The sequence below is a fragment of the Mytilus californianus genome, unplaced genomic scaffold (assembly GCF_021869535.1).
Source record: "Mytilus californianus isolate M0D057914Y unplaced genomic scaffold, xbMytCali1.0.p SCAF_20, whole genome shotgun sequence".
Lineage (NCBI taxonomy): Eukaryota > Metazoa > Mollusca > Bivalvia > Mytilida > Mytilidae > Mytilus > Mytilus californianus.
Genome location: NW_026262669.1, coordinates 387143 through 406782, shown reverse-complemented (window position 1 = coordinate 406782; position 19640 = coordinate 387143). Strand labels below are relative to the sequence as shown.

The 19640-nt window shown below is 31.3% G+C and overlaps 1 protein-coding gene across 18 annotated transcripts in view; it reads right to left on the bottom strand.

The window, feature by feature from the left end:
• The window catches only part of LOC127731659 (tight junction protein ZO-1-like), a 611031-nt gene that overhangs the window by 540664 nt on the left and 50727 nt on the right, over nucleotides 1-19640 (bottom strand). For 17 of the 18 annotated variants that reach the window (XR_007995667.1, XR_007995666.1, XR_007995665.1 and 14 more), the window contains 12 exons: nucleotides 13030-13077; nucleotides 12002-12126; nucleotides 11378-11480; nucleotides 10403-10490; nucleotides 9851-9954; nucleotides 9236-9374; nucleotides 8197-8421; nucleotides 7665-7812; nucleotides 5665-5694; nucleotides 2497-2653; nucleotides 1949-2051; nucleotides 184-235 (listed from right to left, as the gene is read on the bottom strand). Coding sequence is in view for 15 of the 18 variants with exons in the window: in XM_052240418.1 (XP_052096378.1) it covers nucleotides 184-235; nucleotides 1949-2051; nucleotides 2497-2653; nucleotides 5665-5694; nucleotides 7665-7812; nucleotides 8197-8421; nucleotides 9236-9374; nucleotides 9851-9954; nucleotides 10403-10490; nucleotides 11378-11480; nucleotides 12002-12126; nucleotides 13030-13077 (1322 nt within the window). In the remaining 3 variants the exon portion in view is untranslated. The remainder of the gene's footprint in view (nucleotides 1-183; nucleotides 236-1948; nucleotides 2052-2496; nucleotides 2654-5664; nucleotides 5695-7664; nucleotides 7813-8196; nucleotides 8422-9235; nucleotides 9375-9850; nucleotides 9955-10402; nucleotides 10491-11377; nucleotides 11481-12001; nucleotides 12127-13029; nucleotides 13078-19640) is intronic. The other variant, XM_052240415.1, reaches the window with a different exon arrangement.

Below are 19640 nucleotides of genomic sequence, written 5' to 3'. Positions count from 1 at the left end.
TTAAATCTCTCACCCCTTTGTCTAATTTCGTTTAGCTCTGTTTCAACAAAATTCCTAACAGTGTCAGTGAAAATCAACAAAAACTCAAAAATTAAAATTTGTCCCACCTCCCATATTTTTTCAATTAGATGTGAACGGGACATTACAAATTAACTTTCTGTGGACTTTTTTATAAGCTATTACCTGACATAGAATGAATCCCCTGCCTCTTTACTGGCCATTATTCTGTCATATTCTGAAAAATAAATAATTATATGTAACTCATAATTAGTAACTATCAGATAAATAAAATTTCTTAGTCAAATATTGTACTTATGGTAAATCAAATGAAATCTTTGACAAACCAGTATTTAGGAGTTTGCGTGTTCGTCTAACACAAAGTACATTTCTTTCCTAGTTTGTAACTCTGAAAGTAAAAAGGAAGGATATACCACAAAATCCTTGCACACATAATAAAGCCAAAAGCAAAGAAACAGTTCTTTTATCATTGTTCCTCATTTACCCAGAGGGTATCATCAGCTCAGTAGTCAGTATTTCGGTACTGACATGATTTATAACAAACCTTTCTAAATTTGCCCATTCCTAAATTTTGAAATTATAAAGAAACTAAGGTTTCAACTCCCTCAGGCAAAGTTGGCCTTAGAAGGATTTAGCTATTATATTAGGTCATTTTTGTCGAGCCTGCTACTTTTGTCGCAAAAGCTAGACATAGCAATCCTACATTCCGTCAGAGTCGGCGGCGGCGTCCACAAATATTCACTCTGTGGTTAAAGTTTTTCAAATTTTAATAACTTTCTTAAACTATCCTGCATTTCAACCAAACTTGGACAGAAGCTTGTTTATGATCATAAGATATTACACAGAAGTAAATTTTGTAAAAAAAAAAATCCTGTTTAGCCGTATTTTACTCATAAATGGACTTAGTTTTTCTGCCAGTTAACATTACATTCACTCTGTGGTTAAAGTTTTTCAAATTTTAATAACTTTCTTAAACTATCCTAGATTTGTACCAAACTTGGACAGAAGCTTATTTATGATCATAAGATAGTATCCTGAAGAAAATTTTGTAAAAAAAAGTCTTGTTTATCCGTAAAAATTTATTTCCTGTTTTTCCGTATATTACTTATAAATGGACTTAGTTTTATTCCAGTTCACATGACGTACAGTCTGCAGTTAAAGTTTTTAAAACATTTATTAGATTCATAAACCTTCTTGGATTTTTACCAAACTTGAACAGAACTTCTTACAATCAAAAGATAGTATCTAGAGGAAAATTTTTTAATAATTTTTTTCCCAATTTTTGTGAGCCTGCGCCTTACAGCAAAAGAAGGCGAGACACTGGGTTCCCCAGAACCCATACGAATTTTTTATTATATAGCTCTTCAACTGTTTCAGTTTTATACATCCTTGGCTTTCAAATATTCGGCTTTGAGCGTTTCTGATGAAGGTATATCCAGAAAAGCACTTAGGACGAATTAAATTTATAACACGATGTTTCCATTTTTTAACTGCTATTTCAAGATGGCCCATAACAACATGTTTGATTTTGTTTGATGTTGTTATATCCACTTTGAAAACAATTTTAAAGTCAAAGTTTTCATTTATTGATTGATTGATTGTTGTTTAGCACCACTTTTGGCATTCTTAGCTATTTCATGGCATCCAATTCTTATTGATGGAGGAAGAAGGATAACATTCAGTATGAAATCTTGAAATTCTAGTCATTTGAGATCAGAGTTGAACACACTTTGCCAGGAGCAGAGTTGGAACTCACAATCTTAGTGTTGACAGACAAGTGATGAATCACTTACTCCAGTCAGTCACCAAAGTCCCCTAAGTATTGAAATTCATGTAGATAAAACAAAGTGCTAGTTTTTCAAAATGCAAAGTAAGAAAAAAGCTAACTTCAATATTTGGGCATTTATGCAGATTGATGTAAGGAAAGTACCTTCTTTTTTATAGTGAACTTGCATCTGTACTTGACCTTCCAGGCTTGTTAAGTAGGTCACTGCTTCCTCTCTAGATAAACCATGAATTTCTCTGTTGTTTGCCTGTAAAATAATTGCTTAAGTGTACTAAATTGTCATGAGCACTAAAAGGTAAAGATTTTATCCTCAAATGTTTAAAATTCTATCTCTACAGTGTATAAAAAATCCTACAACATTTAATGAAAGCACAAGCAGCGTGTATTCTTAAATCAAATTCTTCACAAAACTAGGAGCATTCACAAATCTTTCTGAATTGTATTTTGTTAGTTTTAGAAAGTCTTTTTAAGTGATTAAATTCAATAAACATCATTAGTTTATAAAATCCATCCACAATTAACATTTAACACACAGAATGTAAAGACACTTTTTTAACCTGTCTCAAACAGCTATACATCCTGAATATGCATGAAATGTTTGTCACTGGACATTGAGAAAACAAATCAATCAAAGGACCCTGTATGCAAATTCATAAGGCAACTATAGAGATTCCAGTGAGTCCAATACTTACCATTAAAATTTCATCTCCTTCAGTGAGCCCCACATCAGCAGCACCACTGCCAGGTTGGACAGATGCTATAAATATCCCTGTGGCATTCCCTCCAGCGAGCCTCAATCCTAATCCTAGGTCTGGCTGTTTATGGAAGAAAACAAACCTGGGATCTGAGCTGAAATGGAAAAAATCTTCACTTTATTATTTCTGCATTGTTAATTACTCTGCTAGGATAAATAAATGGAGAATGTGTCCCTATGGACACAGATGATGCCCCCACTTACATACAACATTATAAAGGGACATAACTCAAGAACAATAAAAGTGACGCAACCCAAATTTGTACTTGATCTTAGTTTTGTGGTAATAAATATTGTGTATAGGTTTCATGTCTGGTTGGGGCAAACTTAAGTTACAGAACCGAAACTGAATATTTTGCAATTTTTCGATTTATAAAGGGGCATAACTCAATAATGGTTAAAGTGACACTACCCAAATTCAACTTGATCTGTGTTTTATCAGTGGAAGGCAAAATTAAACATTGCATTGTATATAGCATTGATTGTAGTTGATTCAACTATAATCATGGACAAAGGAAGATAACACCAATTTTCAAAATTACTTGAACAATGACATCATTGATATTATTAGAAAAAAAATGAATAAATTTAGCAATTTTTCCATTAATAAAGGGGCATAACTCTAGAACGGTTTAAGTGACGCCACAAAAATTCAAACTTGATCTGTGTTTTGTGATAATAAGCATTGTGTATAAGTTTCATAACATTTGGTTGAGGCAAACTTAAGTTAGAGAATGGAAACCAATTTTGGGACGTACGGACAGACGGACAAGGGTAAAATTTAATGCCCCCTCCAATCAGCGGGGGCATAAAAATAAAACTCTGCTAAAATTAAAATAGAGTTACCTGCCTTTTTTGGATATATATCATCAATATTATTTTATTACAAATTTCAAGATGGCACTTAGATTCAGTTTGAGAGAAATTCTTTGCTAAATGTTAAACATCCTAAATCTGTGCCTTGGGGTAATATCAACAAATTATAAAATATATTGGCCAAAGACATTTATCAAATACTGACAGAACTTTAAAATGATTGGATAACAGAATATATCTTCAGAAGTCTAGCAGAATGAAATTATCAACATCTGACAGACATTTCTTCTTCTTCTTCAGTTTCAGAAAACCATCAACATACTGATGTTTACTTTCCGGCGCATACCTGGTAAAAATTTTTCAAATTTATGTATTTATAAATGTAGTTAGACATAGATTGTCAAATTTTTTGTATTCCATATTTTTGTATATTTGTTATATTATTATTGATTTTTACAATTTTTCTTTGTTTTTAGATTTTTCGTTTTTATGTAGTTTTTCTAATATTTCATTTTTTATTTTTATTTTTAATTTAAGATAAAAACATGATTGCCTGATTACTTCAGGTGTGGATAGGTATCAAGGAGCACATCGTGAGTGAGTGCATCCTTGAAAGTTTCTGTGGTGGTGTTTTTTGTTATGACTGAGGATAATTTGTTCCAGTCTTTAATTGTTTGACAAAAGAAGGAAAATTTGTAGCTGTCTTTGTTACATTGGATTTGTCGGTAAGCATCTTTATTGGTGGATCTTGTGGTGGACTGACTCTTTTGTAGTAAATTTTGCGATGGTATGGCAATATTTTCGTTTATAATTTTGTGGAACATTATTAGCCTTGTTCTTAGTCGGCGTTCTTGTAATGTTTGCCATTTCATGGTATCTAGCATCTCAGACACACTGCTGGTGTTGTGATGTCTGTTACATGCATACCTTGCCGCTCATCTCTGTACTTTTTCTAATGATCTAATGTTTTCGCTTGTATAGGGGTCCCATACAGTACAGCAGTATTCTAATTTGGGTCTTATGATGGTTGGTATGCTCTTTCTTTTATTTTTTGTGACTGGACTTTGAGATTTCTTCTGATGAAGCATAAAGATTTATTTGCTTTAGCAGCTGTTTGTTGGATGTGGGTGTTCCATTTTAGATCTGAAGAGATTGTGATACCTAAATATTTAGCATGTTTTACTGATTCTAGGATGTGCCCATACATGTTGTAGTAGAAGTGGATGGGAGTTCTTTTGGTTGTTATGTTCATGATGTTGCATTTGTCTGGGTGGAAAGACATGAGCCAGTCTTGCTCCCATTGTATGGCGGCTTCTAGATCTTCTTGAAGCTTGAGGCAGTCGTTTTGAGATTTAATTTGTCTGTAAATTATACTGTCATCTGCGAAGAGTCTGATTTTGCTATGTTTGATGTATTCTGGAAGGTCATTTATGTAAATAAGGAAAAGTATAGGTCCTAGCACTGTACCCTGTGGCACACCCGATGTGACTGGTATTTTTGAAGATGACGTGTTTTCTAAAAGTACTGTTTGGGTTCTGTTTGAAAGAAAGGATTCGACCCAGTTTATGATTTGATCTGATATGCCAAAGTATTTCATTTTATATAGTAATCTTTTGTGTGGTACCTTGTCAAAAGCTTTGGCAAAATCCATGATTATGAGATCTGTTTGTATGTTCTTGTCATTATTTTGTGATAATTCATGAATGAGTGAGATAACTTGAGACTCACATGATCGTTTTGCCCTAAATCCATGTTGTAATTCATAGAGTGTGTTATTGGTTTCGAGATGTTGCATCATGCTGCTTGCAAAGATGTGTTCAAGTAATTTGCAAGCTATGCATGTTAAGGATATGGGTCTGTAGTTACCTGGGTTATGTTTATCCCCTTTTTTGAATACAGGTGTGACATTAGCGTGTCGAATGAATGATTGGTTAACAGAACAGTTTTGTTAACAACTGACTGAATTCAGCAAGAATTGGTTAATAGAATAAATCAGCCAACATCTGACTGACGTTTAAAATGATTGGTTAATAGGATAAATCTGCCAACATCTGACTGACGTTTAAAATGATTGGTTAATTGAATAATTCTGCCAACATCTGACTGAAGTTTAAAATGATTGGTTAATTGAATAAATCTGCCAACATCTGACTGACGTTTAAAATGATTGGTTAACAGAATAAATCTGCCAACATCTGACAGACTTTTAAAATGATTGGTTAACAGAATATATCTGCCAACATCTGACTGACGTTTAAAATGCTTGGTTAACAAAGGTCACAATACTTACATGATATCATTTCTCTTTCCAACATATCTCCTACAATAAAGTAACATGATATCTAGCATATATAAAGAAAGCTATACCAGTACTAAGGTGGATTCACATATTTTCATGGGTACAAATTTTGGGTGAATTCCGGAAAGCTTGTTTTTTCATGATTTCATGGATTTGTCAAAGTCTGAATACAAGCCTTAAGACAATTTTTTTTATGTTGAACATTTAAATTTGTGGATCAAAAATACCATGAAATTTCGACGACTATTGGTATCACACGAATAATACTGAATCCACAGCATGTAAAATCCATTCATAATTTCATATGTCAATTGTGCTCAATTATTTTCACTTAAACTGTTTTCCTTTGAAAATTTTGACGCATTCAAGTATACGGTAAATTCAGAAATTTTTGCAATAATTTTATTATTTTGCTAAATTGTGACGGGAAAGGTGTTTCCAAATTTGAAAGAATCAGTTGTATACAACATTTCCTTAATTCATAATTCGTCATTTCAGAATCTAAAGCACTCTGGGTAATATTTTCAAACGTGTACACCAAAATGTTAGATTGGTTCAAACGTAATAAACATTAATAATTCAACCAATGATGTAATGTTATTTTCATTTTGGTGTACGAACGAGATTACCCATAGTCCTTCAGATTTAGAAAAGACGAATTATCGAAAAAATGTTTGTCCTTTGTTTAACAAATGCATTGATAAATTTACAGTAAATGAAATAAACACACTTTAGATTTTTTCTTTACAATATAATTTCAACATGTCTTTGATATCTTTTTTTAGCTTTGTTAGAATCAATTAATATAATTCTAAAAACTTTTAAAATTCTTCACGTTGCCGATACCAGAATAAGAACATTAAATATGAAAACAGGAATGGATTCCAGATTATATTCTCTTTACTGTGTGCAAGGTGTGTATACATAAACAATGTTACTAGATTTTCAGTATGCTGTTTGAACAAGAACAGTGATAAATATGAATTCTAACAACTATTTTGATTGAATGACATCTCGTGTCAATTCCAAGGTTTACAATCAGATTCACTGCCAACAGCACAGCACAATTGCATTCAACGTTTAAAGGATATTTCAAATATTTTTTATTTTATTAGTATTGCATAAGAATGGAAGTAAAAGTACTGTAGTCAAGAGTGTTTTCTGCACGAGTAAAATTTCATTTGTAACCGTCAGTTCAGAATTGACACCCCTGCATTTTCCCCACACTGCGCAGTTATTTCTTAAATAGGCATGATGAAAGCAAAGTTGAAAAGCAAATACAAAAATGTTCCCATCCATGATGTTTGCTAATGTGTGTTTAATGTGATAATACAAAAATGTGACCCTTCATGATGTTTGCTAACATGTTTAATGTGATAATACAAAAATGTTACCCTCCATGATGTTTTCTAATGTGTGTTTATAATATAAATACTGCAATAAATGTGGTCAAATTACATTTGATACTTAGAAGTTATACAGATCTGAATCTTATTAGATGTTTTTAATAAAATGTTCACATCATGTATATGTCAAAAATCAAAGTAAGCCATAAAAAATTAATTGCAGCATTTAAACGAAGCATGACTTATCAAGTACCAGAGTGAAATGTATGATCATAAGCTATAAAATGTATTTCTATATTTAGTGCTAGTACCATGTGTGATATCCATAGTGAGCATCAACTCTCTTGTGTTTACTTATTTGTTAAGGTTTATTTTACATTTTTTATTTAAACCTTTCTTATTATGAACAACAATTTTCCTGTTGAATATTTCATTTTATCCACTTTTATCTGATATTAAAATGTGGATAAATGGTATGATTGCCAATGAGACAACTATTTACAGACCAAAGAATGAAGATGTAACAATTTTTGTCTTTTATACGAAAATCTGATTTCAATAAGTTCTCAAAGAAAGTTGCAACTCATAAAATTACTATAACCTGGTTTTCTTTTTTTTGTCAATTTTTTAAAATCTTGAACTCACTCATCATGGTGATGTCTCCTTGTTGGAGCTTTGTCCATATGAGATTCTGGTCTGTCGCTATAGTAACCATCGTTTTGTTGAGGAGAATTGTAAAAATCATCGGACCGTAAAGCTTCCTTTCCTGGGCTTGGCGGTCGAGGGGGAGCATCTATAAACAAAAGCTACATAGTTTAGGATACAACATTAGATTAATAAGCATTTATGTTCGGAAAAAAACTTTCCTTAGAACTTGCATTACTTTCAAATTGGTACAGCTGAAGACACACTGGGTTGAAACTAATGCTATTTGTTTTCAATGTTTTTAAAAAATCTGACGTTATATTTGTTGATGGAAAACTTTTCTATGTTTTCTGTCATCATTTCAAGGTATAAATAACATTTTTTGAAGTATCTTCCTGTTTTGAAATGATCCTACCAGCTCTGATTGATTTAAAAAATAGAAATGAGATATTTACATGAGTCAACAATAATCTTTAATTGAATAATTGATTTGCTTTGATTTCTTTCGAACAAAAGAAGTTTAATGACTTACTAGGGTCGACTCCTGTGGGGAGGGGAGGCACTGGAGGTCCCTCATGGTCGTAGATATACCTCCCATCATACCGGGCATGCTCACTGGGAGGGTAAGCTCCACGTGGAATGTCTTGTTTATACACTTCATCTATTGGCCCATTAGGACGGTATATGTTGACACTATCTACTTCACTTTTCTGTGTTTGGAGAGTACCTTGTAATGTTCCATAGCCAAGGGAGGCCTCTGTCATAATAAAAATATAATTATCATAGGCAGGCCTCTGTCATAATCAAAATATAATTATCATAGTGAGGCCTCTGTCATAATCAAAATATAATTATCATAGGGAGGCCTCAGTCATAATAAAAATATAATTATCATAGTGAGGCCTCTGTCATAATCAAAATATAATTATCATAGGGAGGCCTCTGTCATCATCAAAATATAATTATCATAGTGAGGCCTCTGTCATCATCAAAATATAATAATTATATAGCTGCTTATAAAGAAATTTCACGAAAATTTGCAGAACCAGTTTATATATGTTCTAACAACATTTCTTAAAAAATAAAAACAAGTTTGAGATTCGAAACATGCTAAATAAATAGCTGGAAGGTGGTTGTATCTTCCCAACAAAGTCTTCAATAAATAATTTAGACTTGGGAAAATTTTAAGATGGGGGTTTTAATGTTGTTAGTTGTATAAGGACCAGTGGTTTTGTAGTAGAAAATGAGTCCAAATATTAACCTGTTTGAAGGCTATCTGTTTCTGCCAAATCCATTTTTGCATCATTTTTGTTGTAGAATTTTACCATCATCTTGTACCTTATTTGTAAGTAATCTGTTTCATAATCTCCTTTTCTATCCATATCCCCCCTCTTTTTCCAGTAAAATCTGTGTATTCATTGCTTGTCTGTTTTCCACTAGTACTGTTTATTTTTAACAAGCCCACTTCTGCTCTGATTCCTTCTATATCTCGCAGCTTGTTTATTGGTTGTTTGTACTTTATAAGTCCCCTTTATCCTCCATACCCCCCTTATTTTCTATATAAATCTTACCGTCATCCTGTAGTCTATTTGTTGCCCTTCTATTCTCCAAGTTTTTCTTGGTAACAAATAGTTGTAACTTTTCTTTTGTCTTCTCTATAAGTTTCCTGGCCTCGTGGACAGACAGATTATCTACAGGGGTATTGTTAATCTGTAAAAAATGTACACTGAAGAGTTACTTTTACATGCTAAATATATACAAGGTAAGATCTTACTAACTTGAGCAACACAACAGGTGTTGAGAAGTAAAGTTTTGGTGGGGATTATGTTGCTAATAATTCGTTTTCTATGTAATGTTTTTTTGTTATTGTTTGTTTATCTTTCCTTCATTTTTATTTTTGGTCATGGTGTTCTGTTTTTCTTTTCGGATTTATGATTTTCATTTTCGAAAGCATCCTTTATATAGAGAATAACAAATGGCTTAATCCATATGACATGGTGTATCAACATCCGAGTCCAATTTTAGTCAAGTATGAAAGCTGATATGGATTGAGGGTTTGTAGTTATACCCTGAACTACTCTGAGAGCATGGGGGTCACTGTTTATCAACAAATTTGTAATTTTTAATCAAATAAGTTTATTGTTTTTAGTAAAAACAAGTGATAAACATGATTAACTCTAACAAACCTTTAAAACTGTATCCCCTTCCTGTAATGTCCCTTCCTCTCTGGCTAGGGAACCAGAGTAAATCTCTTTTATAAAGAATTTACATCCAAGTACAACTCCAAAATCTGAAACAAAAACAACCATCTTAAAATAGTGAAGACAAATAAAAAAAAAAAAACAGCAGCTCATAAAGTAATCAGTCTAATTAATGAGAGTATGTTGGGGTTTTCATTTTTATATTCTTAAAATTCTTAAGCCATTTTTCTCTGTTGTCCTTTTCAATTATTCTTCTTTATATTTAAGCGAACCATTTTTCCATATTCTCTATTTTATTTCCCATTGTTGTTCATATTTTAGCACCCCATTATTCTCTATTTTTAATTTTTGACTCATTCATTTCTATTCTGTAAACCCAATACAGACCTTCAGCATGAACTCTTCATATACAGAGGTAATAAAATAAAGCTGGGTGAAGTGGTTAACCTTTTCTACTGTCAAGTTTATATTTCGCGTAACCATAGTATTGACATAAAATCAGGAGTATTTCATTCAACAAATAATAAAAATGTTCACCATCTTTTCTGTTCCTCTTCTCCAGCATAATTTTGAGTGGTGTTTCTGGGTCCATCATAGACGGTACAACAACTCGTCTACGTATGACCTGTAAAACAAGAGAGAGAACATTACAAGGGGTTAATCATAAATCTAATCAAAACTAAAAATACTATGGTCAAACATCAATAGGAGAAAAAAGATAAAACAAAAATAACAAAACCTTACACAGAAAGCTAAATATATACAACAAAACCAAACTACCCAAAACAATTATCGTAACAATTATTCTTTCATGAAGTTTTACAAAAAAAGTTTTTAAACATTTGGCATCTTTGCTGGTGTCATGATGGTAGTTTAAAGAAACATCCTCCTTTCTTAAAAATTAAAACTATTTTGTGTAGAAGCTTATGTCCATTATATGTCCTTTGACCTTAAGTAAAACATTAAATTAATACAAACATTAAGGACTTTTCAAAGCAGATTAAGAGTCCTTTCTTACACTTATCAATCAATTGACTACTGTCCATTTTGTGGGTACAGGTGAACCACTAATTGAAATGTTCAACAAATTACAAATGTAAAAGGCTTGAATGAAGGCTTTAGCAAAAGCATGAAACCAAATATCCACGAAATTGCAAGTTTTCCTAAATCCATGGAAATTAGTACCCACAAAAATAAATAAATCCACACCACTTGTTTACACAACCTGTAGAGGATTTCATCATTTCCACATAACATGAAAATAAGGACATGTAGTATGATTGCCAAGGAGACAACTATCCTTCAGAAACCTTAAGACATGGAAGTAAGTAACTACAGTGTTCCAGCTAGGTCGTTTTCAGAGGGTGCAGCGCCTACCCTTTTTTAGAGTGGTGTCCTGTGCCATTTTCACAGTTTCCAGGGCGCATTTTGTCTTTTTCATAGCATCCTGCCTTTTTTGAAGATCGATTATATCTTATTTTGTTTGTTTTGTTATGATCTACCATTACTTACTAAGTGCACTTTATTGCCGCTGTCTTTTAACACTTGTATAGCAGTTCTGTGATCAACATTCTCCAGGGAACAACTATTGACACTCACAACTCTGTCGTTAATTCTGAAATGTAAAACATCGTCATTGTATTTATACACAGTTACATGGTCGTTGTATTTATACACAGTTACATGGTCGTTGTATTTATACACAGTTACATGGTCGTTGTATTTATACACAGTTACATAGTCATTGTATTTATACAGTTACTCCCATCTAAAAATCCAGAATGCACATTATACAGATTTCAGATTTTGTATTTAAAGTAATTAAGTCTATCCATATGATCTTTTACATTTTTACATCTTAATTATCTTTTTTTTTTAATTTTCTTAAACCTTTTCATGTCACAACCAGAATTTTTTTCAAAGGGATCAAATTCTATAAAGCAAAGGGTTTGGATTGATTTAACATCAAATTCAAACTTTGATGGGCAATGTAAAATATTAAATTTGACATTAATAGTGCCAAGTGGTTTTCAAAGGGGATCTCAACACATATCCCCCAAATTTTGCATGATATTTTAAGACAGATTTTGAATTCTGGCAATAAAAAGTAATAACCAATCCACCAGTACTACTTACAATAGTTTGCCTTCTGCTGGTCCCGCTTTTAAAACATCTGAGATAGCAATGGATGGATCACCATTTGCAAAATGTGGATTATCTACCCCTCCACTAACTGCTATACCGAAACCAAAACCTGGTACCTGTAAATATAGAGCAAAGGATTGAAATGCAAACCTCAAGACTGATACCTGTCAATATAGAGCAAAGGATTGAAATGCAAACAACAAGACTGATACCTGTCAATATAGAGCAAAGGATTGAAATGCAAACCTCAAGACTGATATCTGTCAATATTGAGCAAAGGATAATAAGGCAAATCTCAAGACTGATACCTGTCAATGTAGAGCAGAGGAAAAAATGCAACTCTCAGAGACTGGTACCTTTCAATATATTGTTGATGTGTATTACAAATTTAGCTGATAACACAAAGCCTTGTACCTGATGATATGAGTATGTATTTAACAGACATACCCCCAAGATCATATTTTTGGTGAAAACAAATTCTTGGTTTCTCTTGTTCCATTACAATGAACACTAAACATATCTAAACAATCAATCAAGCTTGACCATTTGGTTTCTGGTGGAGAGATGACTGATTGGCAATCATACCACATCTTCTTATTTCTATAATATGATTGCTATCTACATATTTATCACCTACCCCAGATTAATGAAACTTTGGGAGTTGTCTACCTTAGTTAAAGAAACTTTCTTAGAGTTACCTACCCCAGTTAATGAAAGATTACAAGTTAACTACCCAATTTTAATGAAAATGTGTGTGAATTACCTTATCTTGTTAATGAAACTGTGTGAGTTAAAAAAAATATTACACAAGTCAATGAAACTTTGTGAGAGTTACCTACCCTTGTGAGCATTACCTACCCTAGTTAATGAAATATTGTGTTACTTACCCTAGTTAATGAAATATTGTGAGAGTTACCTACCCTAGTTAATGAATTTTTGTCAGAGTTACCTACCCTAGTTAATGAAATTTTGTGAGAGTTACCTACCCTAGTTAATGAAACTTTGTGAGAGTTACCTACCCTAGTTAATGAAACTTTGTGAGTTTCCCATACAACTGTATCTCCACTCTGAAAAAAAATATATATATATATTAGTACAAGATAAACTGAATAAAAACTATTTTAAACATAACTGTTAAGTGAACTCACAAAAGAACACCTGTAAATTTGATTATTTCCCCTTTAACATGTTGGACAGGGATTACATTCCATTATTCACATTCTCATGTAGTGTAGTGTTGTACAATTGTGTACATGCAGTTTTATCAATATCCATCCAGCCTCTTAGAATGTGTACTTACAAGATACATGGACAGACAAAAAGATAGAGTGTTTCCTATATACTCCCTAACCCCCCTCCCCCTCCAATTTTGTTTTTTGTTTTCAAAGTGTATAATAGTAAATTCTTCATAAGTCAATAGAACAATCTTTATATATATTAGTTCCAATTCCTGAGGAGTAATGTTTGGCATTTATTTCTTGTACTTAGTTTAAGCTTCCATAAGTCATCAAAATTTACATTATTAATTTAATTGTGTATAAGAAAATGTCAAACTACGATGTGATAGAAAATTTATCAACATATGATCACAAAATGTATATAGTAAGGATTATCTTTTATACCCTGAAGAGACATCAATTTTACCTTGTAAGAATTCACATCCATATTATTTAAGATAATAAGTCAAAACATTTTTCAATCCGTACGAGACACTACACAAAGACCAGAGCAAAATAAAATGTATCCAAACCACCTTCTTTAATCTGTCAGAAGTCAATAATGATATCATTAACAGAGGTTACCCAAATACATACAAAACAATCTCCCAAAACTTTTAACAATTATCCCTTCACTAATAGATTTAAACTAACAAAAGGTCATCTCAGTACATTTATAAATATACGAAGAAGTTAATTGACATCCATTATAAATATTTTCATAACTCTCAGATTGACGGAGAAGATAATCTAACTTTTTATAAAAAAGATTTAATTTTTTAAACCTTATATAAATACCTGTACAGGTGAATGTTAAAACTTATCAAGGATAACAATATAAAAACTCATGTAAAAATCGTCAAACTATTGACATATAGGTATACATATATGTATCAATGCCAAACGATATCCATAAATAAATACAAATCTACATTTGTCCATTTTTTAACTGCCATTATTATGTCTCCATTAATAACTGACATTTGCACATTAACATATTTATCAAAATAGTTCAATTTATTATTTTCCCAGATCTTACATTACCTTAAAGTCTCCAGGTATATTTAATATGTTTTATGTAAATCTTAATCCATCAGTTCATTTAGTCTATGTAAAAGATGGGGATTCATACACAAATCCTATTAAAAGACCTCCAAATAAAATATAATCAGACAAACTATTTGTTATAAGTGATAAACATGTCCCCTGGATAATCTGACAGCTAAACTGAGGACAATATCAGAGCTCTACTAAAACATGTATACATTTCACTTCCATAAAGATGTCCCCTTCTTTAAAATAATCTGACAGCTAAATAGAGGACTATCAGAGCTCTACTGATACCATTTTTTGTATACATACAGGATTATCTGACATGTACAGCTAAACATTGGATAATATCAGAGCTGTACTGATACATGTATTCATTTGACATATTTCAGAATGTTATCATCAACAGAGTGTTTTATTTGGGGGAATACTACTTAAGTACAATGCATGTCCTATGATGTGTTGTTATATTATCAATAAGAATGTAATGTTATCATGATCTACTTAAAATATGGAGATGTTCTGAGAAGACAATACTGTAAATTCAGAAATTATTGCAAATTTTTTTATCAATGCTAGAAATGTGACAGTATCAGGTCCTTACACAATAATAAAAACTTGCATTCATAAATTCAGCAGGAATTTTCAATCTTAAAATTTTTTTGCAATCAGCATTTTTGCCAATTCACAGTAATAGATGCAGGAATTAATTTCTGAATTTAGAGTATAATATGAATAAATTAACAAACAACATCTAAAATAAAATTGAAATTCAAAGTTTATTTGTTGTGAAGGTAAAAATTCTAGACTAAATTGTTGCATGTACCGGCAGACAACTCAATATTGTACAGATAATTAGTAAATACAACTGATATCTTCTACCTTTGAAGTAATTAATTACAGGTAATTACACAAGTCTGGACACCTGAAGCAATCCTTTTCATCTTTATTTACCTGTAATTAATCAGTCTTCAATCTATTCTGAGTAATTAATCAGTCTTCAATCTAATCTGAGTAATTATTAAATTTGCAATTTATCAGTCTATCACTTTTCTTTTTAATTTTCAAGAATATTATTTTTCAAATATGAAATTAGCTTTTATTTTCTTTCCATCGTTGTTTTTTTACATTATACTTTCTCTTATAATATACTAGACCACAACAAAAAATAAAGTCTTTTCCCCTGACAACTCAAGCATTAAAATCAGCTTCACAATAATGGAAGTTATTTTTTCATCTTAAGCTGACAATTTTCACTGCTAGTTGTTATTTAACCAGTACATTTTATAGAAAGTCCATATTTTCTTTTTAATCCATAATTATCTAAATAACAATAGTAATAAATTTACACTAAATTACTATTATAATTATCAGATTATCTGCCCTTTAATCTGTTTATAATTCAGATTTAACTCCCTTTATCCCACAAATGTGTTTGTTTATTATTGTAATGTGTTTGTTTATTTGTTATGTAAATATTTACATTTCAAATCTTTACTTGTAACGTTTGAAGTTTATTATTTAGATATAATTATATAACTTTTGTAAATAGTACATGTTTTCACTTTATTAGTAAAATTAACACATTCTCAGTTTACTTCAATTTTATTCCAATCCTCTGATAAATGGATAATCCATTTTGTTTGATGATGTATCTGCCACACATTAAAGCCGTTTATTAGACTACTAGTCAAATTTAAAACCTTATGTTGAATTCTCAAAAATATTTTTTTGTTTGTCAAAACTTATAACTATCCCACCCATTAACCAGATTGACGGTTATTCAATTCATCGAATATAAATATAAAAATTAACGGTCTTATTTATGAATATAATGCGAACCTCTAAAATATATTTCTTTACTAAGGCCAAAAAATATATACGGTACTTGTTTTTGTCTCCTGGCAGAAAGGCTATACATAGCTAAAATGATTTTGTTTTTTTTATTTTACATACACCACATAGGGAAATGAACTTTTTTTGGCTCATAATCTTACATACATTAAATATTCTAACATTTCTGGAGTGCTGTTATGCAGATAGATAAGGTCCTATAAGAATGTTAAATATTTATCTAGTAAAAAATCATGGCGATTAATTCAATTTCCTGTTTCTTTATGGATACTAATTAATACTTGATGATAATGTTATGGGCGTTACTTCTAACAAAGTCAGACGTAATGTCATCATTGTATATTAATATAACATGGAAAGACCAATGCTGTTACAATCCAGAGACAAAGAAAAACTATAAGTTATCTGTACATTTTTTGATTCCACACACATTTATTGCTCTACCTATGTTTCTGGGCTTGTGTTGTTCAAAAATCAAATGTTCCCTCCAAGAAATAAACAGGCACTGGACCTCAGCTCCAGACTAACATGAACTCTGGAGATAAGTGAATTCGTAACTTTACAAAAATTTGTGGACCAGTGGATACGCAACTTTTATTTGATGGAAGCAGTTCTAATGTTGTGCCTATTTTACAAGTGAACGTCGGGTGCCTGATGGCTATGTAATACATGTTACGATGTAGTTATAAAACAGGTCCAGGTGGTATAACAAGTATAACCAGCCCATTACTAAGTCGTTATTACATACCTCACAGGTATACATGTAATATTGGGGGCGAAAAAAACATCAAATTTTCACAGTTTATATACCACATTAAAATGTCAAATCTGAACGTTTTAGCCGAAGAGTTATGTCATAATCAACGTTTTAGCCTAAAAGTTATGTCATAATCAACGTTTTAATTTATTTTAGAATGATTGGTTGTTGATAGTTTAATATTAACAATATTTTTTACCACTCCAATAAATTTTGTTTAGTATTGGAAATGTTCGATAGTTAACAAAGGTCAGATAACTCACCACATTAGGTTTTCACCTATCAACTAACAGACTAAAGCAGAAAGAAACTTGAATTAAAAAAAAACAAAAAACATAATACATTATTCATATCATACCTTAACAAGAGGGGAAAAGGAATTAAAAGTTTGTGTTCTACAAAAATAAATTGCCATCAACAGGGTTCTCACTTAGGCGAATCCATGAGTCCTGAACTCATGAAAATCTGTCTGGACTCACCATTTTCAAAACTGGTGAATCCAAAGATGCATCAAGATTGAAAAATTTTGTATAAACTGAACACACATATCACCATTTCATAGCAAAAGTTTAAAAGTAACCTGAATTTAATGTCATTTCATTGCTCTATAATAGGTCATGGATACTAAAATAATAAATCAATGTTTCTGCTTCTTACTGTTGGACTCACCAATCCCAAAAAATGAGGAGTCCCTGCACTCGCCTTCAAAAATCCTTAGTGAGAACCCTGCACCAACATATAAATGCTTCAACAATAAATGTTCTTACCTTAAGTTTACGAAAAATATTAGAAGGGATTTTCATGGTTAAATCCTACAGTATATCAATCTATTCCTATGGCATTATTACCCACAGGTTGCTGAACGAAAAATAACTAATGACTGAAGACATATATCTATTAATAACTGTTAACAAATATCTTGGCAAACTTCTCTGCAATGTTTCTTAGTGTAATCATTTTATATTGGGAGGATATCATTTCTATACAAGAGGAATTCTAATTCTAATATCATACTGGATGAAAGCTGAACACTTAAAACTGGACAATAGGTGACCATAGGTCAATCTGGTTACACTCTCAACCAGACAAATGGCAATGACCAGCTTACAGATTGAAAAATAATTGGAATGTTGGTCTCTTATCCTTACATTTCATCTTCTCAAATCAAGGGGAGTGGGAATGTTGGTCTCTTATTCTTACATTTCATCTTCTCAAATCAAGAAGAGTCGGAATGTTGGTCTCTTATTCTAAAAGGTTCCTTACATTTCATCTTCTAAAATCAAGAAGCGTAGGAATGTTGGTCTCTTATTCTAAAAGGTGCACTTACATTTCATCTTCTCAAATCAAGGGCAGTAGCAATAGAAAACTTAGGAAATATCCCATATTCTTTTAGCGCTAATATCAGAAGTTTGAAATATTTTAGTAACAAATATAAACCATTGAACTGTCATTAACATTGGATTATTTGAATGCATATGTACAATAATATTCCTGTATAAGGCTATGATACCTCTGTTATTCAGTAAACTGTGAGGGTACACTGCTATATCTAAAGTTTGTCAAGAGTGTAAACAATTTCCCTTTCACACCAAGTCTCATTGTCTAGTTATAACTCATGTGGACAGTTATGGCAATTCCTTAAAAATTCCAGCTTCATGTTTTCAATTAATAATGACTGAAAAGTTCATTGTTACCATTATTTTAATATGATTTCATAGTTTTAAACAAAACTGACATATAAAAAGATATAATTAGATAATTTTACCTGACAAATATGTAGTTTGGATGTGACATATTTCTGACAGCGATTACAGATTTTCATCATCATTTTTCCCCGGCTGAGCTTTTTTATTTTCAGGATACAAAACACATGCAATTTTCCTAACTGGTAAGTAACAATACAATTCCAAGGATAAAATCTCTCTTACTGTTTACTTTTGTAATTCAAAAAAATGATCACCACATGAAATTACTGACACAAAAGACAAATGACAGAATCGTCAACTTTCTCAAGATGTCAGGTCGTGTTGACAGTTGAATTGGATAATGAAGTGTCCAATTGTTATTTATTTTTATATGACTACAGATTAACTCTACCTAATGAGATTTAATTACTATTTAATCCATGTTATTTGTTTACAATTAGAAACCAATCAGGTGTAACAATACAAACAATTGATTGACAGCCTAAGGTCATAACCCTTTGACATACAGGTGTTCAGTCAACCATGAATTAAGTGACCATTGCTTCAGGTCATTTGATAACCATAAGTTCCTGGTCTGTATTGCACATGTAATGGATGACCACAATATTTGTTATACTCACTCAAATTTTGAAGTTACTTTTCAATCAAATATTCTTTTTAAATATATTTTTTAATTATTTATATTAGTTATTTAATAATAGGGAATATGGAGTTTTGTGAAACATAGATGCAAAATCATTTTATTTTATATTTAAAAATAGAATAGTAAAGTAAAGCTCCATTGTATCATAAAATGTTTTACTGATTGTTCAGACAAAGTTTCAAATAGAAATGTGATGTTCTAAATTTTCCCTAAAAATTGGCTGGGGTCAAATACCATATTTTTAAAGTCACTGAGAGATTTCTCATGTACAAATTCATAAATTACCCATTTTCTAACAATTCTTAATATTTTGTTTTGAAATAAACTGCATTTTTCTTGAATTTTTAGATTTTCCTAAATTAATAAAAAAATTAATTTTTCATTTGAAATAAACATTGCAATA